At 48.1% G+C, this 11,989-nt stretch overlaps 2 protein-coding genes across 2 annotated transcripts; one reads left to right on the top strand and one right to left on the bottom strand.

Annotated features, from left to right (window-relative positions):
* Positions 1-3,417: 3,417 nt before the first annotated feature.
* Positions 3,418-4,985, top strand: LOC107275415 (uncharacterized). The gene has a single exon (XM_015760814.3). It carries the CDS (start codon positions 3,554-3,556, stop codon positions 4,970-4,972), a length of 1,419 nt encoding a protein of 472 aa, XP_015616300.2. The 5' UTR covers positions 3,418-3,553; the 3' UTR covers positions 4,973-4,985.
* Positions 4,986-5,937: 952 nt separating this feature from the next.
* Positions 5,938-9,945, bottom strand: LOC4350753 (protein WVD2-like 4). The gene is made up of 9 exons (XM_015762540.3): positions 9,558-9,945; positions 9,263-9,470; positions 9,111-9,169; positions 8,954-9,012; positions 8,658-8,735; positions 8,471-8,570; positions 8,299-8,370; positions 8,110-8,217; positions 5,938-6,697 (listed from the first exon to the last, which is right to left on the bottom strand). Exons 1-9 carry the CDS (start codon positions 9,714-9,716, stop codon positions 6,248-6,250), a joined length of 1,293 nt encoding a protein of 430 aa, XP_015618026.1. The 5' UTR covers positions 9,717-9,945; the 3' UTR covers positions 5,938-6,247.
* Between the last annotated feature and the right edge of the window lie 2,044 nt (positions 9,946-11,989).

Genomic DNA, 11,989 nt, shown 5'->3' with positions numbered 1-11,989 from the left:
GAATACCACGACAAACTTGTCAAGAAACTCCATAAACACTTTGTTCATCAAGTTCATGAAGAAAGTCGGTGCATTGGTGAGTCCAAAGGACATAACCGTGCACTCAAACAACCCATACCGAGTGGTGAAGGCTGTCTTGGGAATATCCTCTTCCCGAATTCTCAACTGATGATAGCCTGATCGCAGGTCTATCTTGGAAAACACCTTAGCTCCTTTTAGCTGATCAAACAGGTCATCAATTCTGGGCAACGGATATTTGTTCTTGATTGTGACCTCATTAAGGGCGCGATAATCAACACACATCCTCTTGGTCTTGTCTTTCTTCTCCACAAAGATAACCGGAGCACCCCAAGGTGAAGTACTCGGTCGGATGTACCCTTTCTGCAGCTGTTCGTCAACCTGCTTCTTGACCTCTGCTAGCTCATTAGCTGCCATTCTGTACGGCCTCTTGTAAATTGGAGCAGTCCCGGGTGCCAGATCAATTCGGAACTCGATTTCTCTCTTCGGTGGCATTGTAGTGAGGTCTTTAGGAAATACCTCAGGATATTCTTGTACTATAGGAATATCCTCCAACTTCCTGGGACTTTTCTCCACTGTTTCTGTCTGACCCTCAATAGCAGCCTGATTCAGACTCGCTACGGACTTCTGCGACGCTGGGGAACGGAAGGTGATCTTCTCCCATTTGTCGTTGGTTAGGGTGAATTAGTTATGATTTTTAGAAGATTATATGTGTTTATTACTATAAAAGAAAAACCCTTAATCAATTTATTGCGCAATAATTCATCCCAGGGCTGACGTCAGCACAAGGAGGGGTGGCGCCGACACGCGGGACCCGCGGGTCAGAGGCACAGGAGAGAGGGAGAGGGGGCGGCTGGCAAGCGGGACCCACCGGGCAGCGTCACAAGGGGGGGGGGGAAAGCGGCGAGGCGCCCGGTCGGTCCGGCTCGGCTTCAAACCGGCCGACCGGTTATGGCGAGGGCGGTGCCGCGCACGCACGGTCGCCGGCGACGGCAACCGGAGGCGCGGGAAGCGACGGCGGATGACGGCGGCGCAAAGGCGGCGGCACACAGCCGAAGCGGCGGCTCGGCCCGGCACGGCGCTAGGAGGGAGAGGAAGGGGAAAAGAGGGGGAGGGGCGCCTCACCGCGAGTTGGCCGGCGTGGGGGGGGAAAGACGACGGCGAACGGCGACGGCGAGCGACCGGGGAACGGCGACGATAGGCGGACGAGCTCCGAGACCTCCTAGGGAACAAGATGGGAGGTATTAGAGGGAGAGGGGTGGTTAACAGCGAGCGGATTCGCCGGTCGAAGGCGGCGGCCATGGGGTACTCACCGACGCGCGAGGAGAAGCAAGCTCCGGCGGCGGGATTGACCGGGGAAACGGCGGACGGGGTGGCGCACAAGCTGGCGAACCCGGCGGCGTCATCGGCGCGGTGCGGCGACGGCTCTAGCGGTGGCGGAGTGCGGCCGGAGCGTGGCGGCGAGCGGCGGAAGGCGGGATGAGAGGCGCGGGAGCGATGGAGAGCTCGGGAGGGCTCGGCCGAGAAAGGAAAAAGAGAGAGGAAGGTGCGGGCGTGCTTAAATAGGAGGGGGGCGGCGAGTCGTGGCCGGGAACGGCGCAATTTCGCCGGAGTAGTGGAGGAGGTGGAGGAGGAGAGAGAGAGTGGGGGAAATTTCAAATCCCCCGCCGTTTGCGGGCGCGCGAGCTGGCGGGAGGTGCGGGGAAAGTGGGCGGCGACGTGGGCGTGCGGTACGGGCGGAGTGGGCGCGGGAGCAGCGGGATACGCGGCGGCGTGGGCGGTGGTTTCGACGGCGGTTGGCGCGGGCGTGGGCGGCCGGAGGTTAGGGAAAGGGCTGACAGGTGGGCCCCACCTGTCAGCGCCCGAGAGGGAGAGGGAGGCCGGGTGAACTTCGGGAGTGGGAGGGAGGAGCGGGCCGGCGCGGGAGGAAATGGGCCGGCGGCCCAAGAAAAGGAAAAAGGAGGGAAAAGAAAAGATAAAAGGAAAAAGGATTTTCCCAGGGATTTAATATTGCACTTTGCTTATTTTAATTGGTTAAAATTATTTCCAATGCTCTGAAAATTCCACTAAAAATCCTGTTAGCATATTTTGACATGTAGAATCCAAGAAAAATTCCACATGCCGATTCCGATTATTATTTGCATTTATTAATTTAGGGTTTCTCTCTTGCCTCTAAAGAAATAATTTCTTCCAACCATTTATTAATTGAATTTTTGCTAGGGAAAAGAACTTCTGGGCGCGACAGACAGCCATGTTCCCACGTCGCGCCTGCTTCCGGCGGAAGTGGAGGTAGGTATGGGCGGTCCCGTCAGAAGGTCATTCGGACGGCAACCATACAAGTCTCCGTCTGTTTATGAATAAAATAGGATAAGTCCCCACAAAAAAGAGAGAGATGGTGCATGTGGTATCCCCTTGAGGTATAAAAGGAGGACCTTGCCCACTTAGAAAGGGGATTGAAGGGGGGAAAAACAATCCCAGAACGATCGGGGGCTGGCTCGCGCTTTGTAGCTTCTTCATACACAGATCCACCAAAACACAGGAGTAGGGTATTATGCTTCTCAGCGGCCCGAACCTGTATACATCGCCCGTGTCTTGTGTGATTTCACTCTCGCGAACTTTCCACAGACCAAGAGCTTAGAACCTCACCCAGGGCCCCCGGCCGAACCGGCAAAGGGGGGCCTGCGCGGTCTCCCGGTGAGGAGCCCCACGCTCCGTCAGCTACCCTTCTCTTCTTCTTGTAGCTGTCCCATCTCCTTTCTCCTTCTAGTGCCGCCTTGACACCATCCTCCCCCCAATCTTCCGCTCACCGTTCCAGGCGTCAACTCCCAGTGAGGACGGAAGCAGAATGACGTCTCCTGTCTCTAGCATCCATGAGACCATGATGGCATTGCTACGACAATTGCCGTTGTTGATTGCATCTTTTGATCCAGGAAGAAGTCAAAGAAAAATCCTTTGGACTTAGAACAGGTTTTGTTCATCTCTGCTTGATGCAATCTAGCACAATCCCAAATTCGAACGGTAAGGGCTCACTGTAATGAGAGAGAGGAGATAGGGGGAGAGAGACGAGAGGGAATGATAATGAAGAAGAAAAAGACGAAGCAAGCAACACCATTCCGACATTCTTCAATATTGGCACCCACCAAGACCGACGGTGTTGCACGACGTCGAAGCCAGTGTAGAACGTCATGAAGACATAGGCGTGCAACGCTATGCTGGGCTTGTGACTTGGCATTACCACCTCCCTCGTCTCTCCTCCTGCCTGCTCAGCCTCGCCGGCGCCTATATAGATGCCAAAGACCAGGGTCGATGTGTCATGTCATAGAAAACCACCATATATAAAAACCGGTTTAGGAGTCGTTTTGTACGGTTTAAACTGTTGGAGGCGTTGTTATACCTGATTTTGCGGTTGAGGGGTATGAATCAAATTCGACCTATATTTGAGGGAGTCTAGTTGAACTTTCCCCTTTCTATTTGGATCCGAATCCAACGCGCATAGCCCCAGTTGAGTTTTGAAGTAAACACGACGCCGAGTTTTATGCATGCGACGCGACTCGCCGCCGGTCACGAACTTACGATGGCGTCCACCGCCGCCGGCGACGACTTCCGGGATTGGTCCGGGCTGCCGGAGGACCTCCTGCTCACCGCCATGGAGGCGATGCAACTCCCCGACCTAGTCCACTCCGGCGCCGTCTGCAGATCGTGGCACTCGGCGTTCGCCACGTTCCGCCGCCTCGGCCTCCGGTCGCCGCCGCACCCGCCCTGCCTGCTGTACGCCGCCGCCGCCGCCGCCGACAATGCCGTCCGCCTCTACTCGCCGTCGTCCACCGGCGCCCACTTCCGCGTGCCCCTCCTCGACGAGGAGGCGGCCAGCGGCGTCGTCGGTTCGGCGCACGGGTGGCTGTTCACAAGCGACAGGGACGCCAACCCTTACCTCCTCAACCCGCTCACCGGCGCCCGCGCCGCGCTCCCGCCGGCCACGGCGCTCGGGCGCGTCAGGGGCAGGAGGTTCGTCTTCTCCCCCGGCGACGGCGGCCGCCGGGGCGTCGCGTACGACGTCGACTTCGGCCGGCGGCCGGGCGGCTCCCCCGACGTCAGGCAGGTCATGGCGCGGCGGGCGAGGCGGTGGATGTACCGCCGGGTGGCGATGTCGGCGAGCCCTTCCGCCGCCACCGGCTGCGTCGTCCTGCTCCTGCACATGCCGGAGCGGGAGCTGTCCTTCGCCAGGCCGGGCGACGAGCGCTGGACGCCGCTCGTCGACGGCGGCGTCTGGGCCAGCCACGGCACCTCCTTCCTCGACGCCGTCCACAACCCCGGCGACGGCCTATTCTACGTGCTGCAGGACTCCAGCCCCGGCGGCGACACCGTGGTGCACTCCCTCGACCTCACCGCGCCGCCGCCGCCGCCGTCCTCCCCGGTGGCCACGATGCTCATGTTCGCGACGCCGCCGCGTCCGTGCAACCACCACCTCAAGAAGACCATGTGCAGGTACCTCGCCATCACGCCGCAGCACCCGCAGCACGTCGCCGGCGGCCTCGAATTCCTCGTCGTGGAGCGGAGGTGGCGCAGGTCGGGGAGCGACGACGACGCGAGCACGACGGAGATGTACGTCGTCATGCTCAGGCCTCTCGACCTCTACTTCTACGAGCAGGTGAGCCTGCCCGGCGGCGTGGGGGGCGACCTCGCGCTGTTCGTCGGCCACGCCGGCGCCGCCTGCCTCCGCGTGGAGGACTACCCCATGTTTCGCGGCAACTGCGCCTACCTCACCGACGAAAGCGACGGCGACGGCGACCACGCGAACCCGCCGTCGTGGAAGCGGCTGGACCTTGCTCTGTGGGAGTTCGGCGGGAGCAACTACCGCGGGAGGTTGACGAAGCTGCGGGACATGTGGCCACTCCACCATCCATGGCAAGATAATTCCCCGCCTCCTATTTGGTTTACGCCATCGCTAGATTAGCGCATCTCCAATTCAAAGGTGTGTGATAAGCTATATATTGTTGTTATTTTTTAAAAAAAATAATACAATTGTAATGCAACTAATTACATTGTACTCATAACTTATATTATAGAGAAAATTCTCTACATACCCTTGAAAAGTTTCACAATTTCTTCTATACCCCTAAATTTTACTTCATCCTATACATACCTTTGAGTTTTCATTTGGATCTTCTCTCACCTATACGAACGCTATGATTTTTTCATTTCTTGCTCGTATAAATCTTGAAACAAATTTAACAATTCAACAATTATTAAAAGTTATATACAAGTTACAATATAATTACACTACTTAGATTGAGAATTCGAGAGAAACCAGGTGAGGAGAATTGGACAAACAAAATAGGAATGGAGCTAGTACTTAGATTGAGAATTCGAGAGAAACCAGGTGAGGAGAATTGGACAAGCAAAATAGGAATGGAGCTAGTACTTAGATTGAGAATTCGAGAGAAACCAGGTGAGGAGAATTGGACAAGCAAAATAGGAATGGAGCTAGCTGAAGTGTTCTTATAAAATAAACTTGAAAGATGGAGTTAGGTTTAGATTACTCTACAACTTTACTTCAGACCTACAACTTTACTTCAGACCTAGCTCTTACCTAGCTCTTGAAGCTAAACTTACAAGTTGGAAACTAAATATAAACTCCACTTCTTTTCTAGCCATTCCGCTCTATCGGATCTATGGTAGTCTCAGATTCTTTTCTAGCCATTTCGCTCTATCGGATCTATGGTAGTCTCAGATTTGGTATTCAGTAGAATTTCAGAACATACTCAACATAGCAATCCCCTACAACCATACAAGGCAAGCAGAATCTGAAGGCAAATTCTAGACTAATGATTCATGTATCTTTTAACTCCCAATTTAAACAGACAGCATTGGACATTTGGAAACCAACTGCTGCAAGCCTGCAACAGGTGAAGAAGGATATACTGGGCAAGGACCAAGGAGAATCAACTTATAACACAAAATAATTCACAAGTTGCATTGATGTTCTGCAACAGTCCTAGCCTGCCCATTGACATATAACTCCAATATACACAAGAAATAAAATTTTAACATGAACAAATTTTCAAGCAATATACAATGGAATGCTTAATGACAAGCTGAAAAAAAGGGGATGTCTACTCCGGAAATGACAAATCCACGGTACTTTGAGCGAATCAACTTTCCATGAAGCACACACCTCACTATTCACAAGACTGCAAGAAGGGATTAAATAACCAAATGTGCAATCGAATCAACCTTGGACTGGAACTTCATTCGAAGCAACCAAAGTGGTGGCCCGGTCTGGCCCTGTTGCATCCTCAACACCATGTTCAACAGTGAGCCCCTCTGGGCCAGAAGGTTCAGCAGGAGGGATTTCAACCGAGTTGTCTTGCAATTGCTCTACCTTGGCTCTTGGAGCTTTTGGTTTTGTGTTTGAGGTTTTCTGCTTTGTCACAAGGGGTTTTGTCTCGGTCTTTGCAGTGGCAGATGCTTGGGAAGGAATTTTTGTGACTGATCTTTGAGCAGGCTTTCTGGCAGTAGCATGAGGTTTGTTATTTTCTGTGCTTTCGGTCAATTTGGCCAAATTAGTTATGCTCCGAGGACTCTCACATGATACAGAACCATCAACAGAAGCAGCAGCAGCAGAATTGGTTGGCTTGTGCCGGCCAAGCTTTGGTGACCTAGCGCGTGTTGGTGGGATCTGCAAATAGTCACATGAGTTGATTTCATTATTTCTTTATAAATATGAATGGGAACAGGTTCTTAGTGCCATACAAAAGATAGCATATGTATAAGGAAACTGAACACCCAAAAAAAACATAAGAAACCACAGAGAAGTTGTTTATCATGTTCTGAACTATGAATAGTCTAGCTTACTGTAAAATGGCAAAGCTGGTTCTGCTAGCATACAGCTTGGATGGAGAAGACCAAGTATTTGTCAGTACTCCGATTAAATTACCTTACAAACTACAAATCTTGGTGATTACTCCGTCAAAACATATAGACATATTATGATGGATGATTTGAATACATTAGGCAGTTCAGGGATTCAAAACCATGAAAACTAAATACAGAAAGGTATAAACTGACAAGGTGGAACCTGCCATTGTATAGCCCTAGCACCAAGATTTGCAAGAAAAATGCTTGGCATACTCAATCATTACAGTACAAGCCTGAAATTTGTACAGCTACTTCAATCCTCAATACTATTATGAAGATCCAGTAGAACATAAGTAATATCATGCCAGAAGATCTAGCAAAGCATACAAAATTATGCACAGCTAGGCCTAGTTAAGTTTCCCCTCCATAGGTAGGCCTCTTTCTCTAGGAACTGGACCCAGCTCAGTTGGTGGGAGGTGTGCTTATAAACTCCCACCATCTACGTACAAGCCCTCTTGGACTTGAATTTGGTGCCTATTATCTTCTTCATTAAAAAATATGCTAGTTCCTCCTAGGTATTCCTGCTTTCTTTCATACTAGATCAAAATGATGACTTATCACATATATCTATCAGCACTCAACGGGACCAAAATTCAAACTTCAATGTAGGATCATTTTGTCAACCAATGATGATTTAGGATCAGATCTGCTAATTGTTAGTTGAGTACTCTTGTTAGTTTACACGTTTATATTGTGCTAAAATTGGAAACGAGCAAGAATGAAATTGACACCAAAAGATGCCAGTGAGCAGAAACATGAGGCAGCACTCCTAGAAGGGTTACAACTAAGGTGTTATCAAAACGCGACTTATCAAAAAGATAGCACAAACAGATAATAAGCATGTTTTTTTTTCTTAAGACGTCTTCGCCCCTAATACCTCCAAGCATGTTGCTAATAAACAAGTTCTGGTATTAATTCCTGGTATATTAAGCTACAGATTGACATCATGTAATGCTTATTTTAACATTCTAATAACAGAAACTAGAAACAAATGATTATTTTTCAATTTATATCATACAGTGAACAGAGTATTTGAAATGTCCATGCAAACTTGTCAAGGCATGTTTGGTGGTGAGGATATTGCAGTCTAGAACTCTAGAAGTCTTGAATAATGTGGATTTTTTTTTGCCAACAGATATCAGCAACTTTGCAAGATCAAGTTTATCTTAGTACCTTTTTCAACTCAACTTTAGGAGGTTGCTCCTTGTAAAAGCTTGGCATGGGTGTCGCTTTAAATGTCAGGCTCTTCCTAAGTAATTTGATCTCAGCCTCTTGGCTCTCCTGAGTAATAGATTAATTTTCAGATCCAAGTGGTACAAATATTCAAAAGTTTTATATTAATGATATCAAAAAGGTTCTCACTTTAGATTTTGCCTGCAAATTTGTTTGTTCAAGCTCCTTTGCATGGATCTTCTCTTCAAGTTTTTGGTAGAACTGAAAGTAAGACAGCACTAAACCTGGTCAGCATAAGGGGGGAAAAGAGAATGTAAATGAACATATGGATTAGCGCAATGCCTTTATGGGTATAATATACCTCCTTCCTCTTCTCAGCACGCTCCTGCAGCCTGAAACTAAAACCAGCAGCAGCAGCAGCATTCTTGCGTTGAGCAGCTGCTCGGGGAGTATTGGTACTCCTGCATGAATAAATGAGCATGTTTCATGTTAATAAAAACACAGGGCATAAAAAAAGAGCAGCTATCAAGAAAATAAAAATGCTTTACGATGTGGTGGAGTGCACATCATCCTCCATTTTCTCTGGCAGAGTCTGTTCCAAAGCATTTGTGGTGTTCTCGTTTGACCTGATATAAAAGATCAACCATTTCAGGCCAAGCAAACCCCAAACAGCACTATTATGAATTATCAGTGGCAGTACCATATAATTTTTTTCTGGCAAGCATCACAACTTGGATGCACATTAATTGCATGGTGCTAACTACTAAACAACAACTGAAATTGCAATCCAGAAGAAAGAAAAGGACGGCCAAAATTGTTGGTTGGTGACAGAATTGACACTCACTCTTGGGTTTCAGGAGAAGCATCATTTGGAGGCGCGTCCACCGATCCAGATTTAACAGGCTACGTCACAGAAATCTGTAATTAATTTTTACTGCATTGCAACTAAAAATTGACAAGATTGTTACTCGCGGAAGATCACTCAAACTCATGAGTTTTACCAAGGAGCGGCTTGCGGCAGGCGTCCGGGCTGAATTCACCTTCTTCTCCACGGCTCGCCCTGCGATTCCATCCAAATTCAGTAAACGCAAACATCAATCAACCATCACAATTCACAAAACCCGAGCGAAGAACAAGTCCCAACTAAACTAACCAGCCGCCTTCTCCGATCCATTGGGCACAGCGCCTTTCCCGTCCGTCGTCTTGGCCTGCTTTGGTGTCGCCGCCTTCTTGGCAGCCGCCCCTCTCGCCGGGAACGACGCGCTCTGCGACAGCGCGGGCTTCTTCCCCACCTTGCCGTTGGCCACCGCCGCCGCCACCTTCGCCTTCCTCGCCGCGGCCGCGCCCCCCGATCCGCCCTTCTGCGCAAACCAAGCAAGCAAACACCCAGAGAGTCAGCAACGAATACCACCGCACTCACCGTCACAGGAATCCCGCGATCCCCGTACCTTGGCCGTCGTCCCCTCCGCGGCCATCGCCACCACCACCACCGCCTGATCAGATCCACCCGCCGCCGCCGCCTCCCCCCCACTGGCGAGATCCCCCTCCGCCACCACCTCCGCTACCTCCACAGCCCCATTCACCCTCACCTCGTCCTCCCCCTCCATCCCTCCACTGACTCCCACCCCTATCAGATCCCAGCAAGATCGATCACGGCCAAGATTCAACTCACTCTACCACTACTGATCAGTGCGGGAGAGGGGAGGCGATCGGTGGATGGATGGATCGGCGTGGAGAGATCAGTGAGAAGATGGTGGTGGTGGGGAGGGGAGAAGGCAACCACCCAACAACCACCGCGCTGGGCTGGCTGGCAGCCGATGCGGCTGCGAGTAGTGTAGAGAGGGAGAGGGAGGTTGGGGGGGAGTGAGTTGGTGTAGGGAGGGGGAGGGAGACGGAGACGGAGACGGGACGTGCTAGCCGTTCGCGAGCTGGACGGTTTCTCTGCCGTTTTTTTTCCGCGGACGGTTTTGCCCCCTCTCCTCCACTCCTCGGAGTCCTCTCTTTTTCTCATTTCTCCCCCGTGTGCGCCCGTGCAAACCACCTCCGGAGGAGGAGGGGGCAGAGACCCCGTGTGTGGGGTGTGGCTTTTGTCCATTCTGTCAGTTGGTAATACACTTCGGTTGTTTTCTCTCCTCTCTCCCAACTTCCACCTCTCTTTTTCCACGTTTATACTTCCTGAACGATTAAACGGTAATTATTTTAAAAGAATTTATGTTTTAAAAAAATCATATTAATTCATTTTTAAGTTTTAGGCTAATACTCTTCGTTTTATATTATAAGTCATTTGATATTTTAGATGTTGCTTATTTTTTTATAAACTTGATCAAACTTATCGAAGTTTGATTAGAAAAAAAATGTCAAACTATTTACAATATGAAACGGTGGAAGTATTTAATTATTCATATGCTAACGGCTTGCTCCGTTTTATGTGCCGAGGGATTAGTTCCTAATCTACCATACCGAACACAACCTTCTACTCTCTGTGAAGATATGTTTAATGGTGGAGGTCTCATTGTTTGATTTATGCTTATGTTTAGATTCTATTCGGTACCGCTTTAGATCTCAGACCCACGGTAGATTTAAAGTTTGTATGTTAAATTGTAATTGTTTAAAGTACTAAATTTCATCTAAAACATGAACAAAAATAATTTATCTGAATTTTATCAACGTAATTATAGATCTAGACCTATGCATGGATTTGTGTAGTTCGGAATACCGCTTCGGAAAATTTTGGATCCGAAGTTGTGCCAAAGAAAACTTTATAAGCTAAATTTTAAGTTTTAACACTTAATTTTGGAGTTGATTTTATGATTTTTTTTAATCATTACTTATTTTTATAGTATTTGGTTTTAAATCGCTAACAGTACGGTAAATGTTTTACTCGTAATATTTTTTTAATTGAAAATAACCGGTTCTGATATACATATGCATAAGCGAAAATATAGGGCGAATGTTAATGATGCTACACAAATGTAGGTGGTGATTCGTTCGTTCGGAGTCAAATCATTTTGTGTGTTAGCTATGTTTATTCTTTGGACACACAGCTGTGTGGTTGTTCTTATCCGCTAGTAACACGGAAAAGGTGTTAGGAGAGCACTGTTGGTAAGGTTAGACTAATGATTACCTTTCCTCCACAAAATGCTGAAAATAAACATCATGTTCCTCTCCCTTTCACCTATACGAGTTTCATTTAAGGATTAAGAGTTTTTGCATGCATCAAATGGTATATTTGACACGCATATATATATATATATATATATATATATATATATATATATATGCCCGTACAACCATCTCCGGGGGTTGAGACCGTGCGAGTTGACAATGTGCCGACTGTTAATCAAATTACACTTCTCACACTCATATGTTCAACAATGTACATTGAGATATTGTTGTAGGTAGTGATCCATTTATTTAAAAAATTAATCACTGGTTGTGGTTATGCATACTCTTTTTCAAACACAATCGTGTTTATTCTTATCGTCTCATAAGAAGAGAGATGCTAGGGGCAATGTTGGGTATGATATGGCTAGCATCTATCGACACAAATTGCCAAAAGCTTCAATCATTTATGTTGCCCATAGGTTTCTGTGGGCTTAAAACATGTGTGATGTGATGGTTTCAACTGTTGGTAAGTTTAATTAATAAGTAACATAAATATAACATTCTGCACAAGATTTCTGTTTTTTTCCTTAAAGAATCTGTTATAAATAGCTTTCTATTGAATAACATATTAGCATATTATAAAAATCATTTGTGCTATACGTCGCCACTACAAATGATATAACAAAAAAGAAATTACATTACAATTTTTTACCTTAATATTATCTTATATTACTGCTAGATGGTTAGTTTTATCTACTACTATCTTATATTAATG

The sequence above is a fragment of the Oryza sativa genome, chromosome 11 (genome assembly GCF_034140825.1).
Source record: "Oryza sativa Japonica Group chromosome 11, ASM3414082v1".
NCBI classification, from domain to species: Eukaryota; Viridiplantae; Streptophyta; class Magnoliopsida; order Poales; family Poaceae; genus Oryza; species Oryza sativa.
This window is presented reverse-complemented; position numbering and strand designations above follow the sequence as displayed.

Coding starts and splice junctions, on each gene's coding strand:
- LOC107275415 (XM_015760814.3), top strand. CDS start 3,554: ATGCATGCGACGCGACTCGCCGCCGGTCACGAACTTACGATGGCGTCC.
- LOC4350753 (XM_015762540.3), bottom strand. CDS start 9,716: ATGGAGGGGGAGGACGAGGTGAGGGTGAATGGGGCTGTGGAGGTAGCG. Junction 9,471..9,557: donor CGGAGGGGACGACGGCCAAG/GTACGGGGATCG, acceptor TGGTTTGCGCAG/AAGGGCGGATCGGGGGGCGC. Junction 8,571..8,657: donor GATGTGCACTCCACCACATC/GTAAAGCATTTT, acceptor TTATTCATGCAG/GAGTACCAATACTCCCCGAG.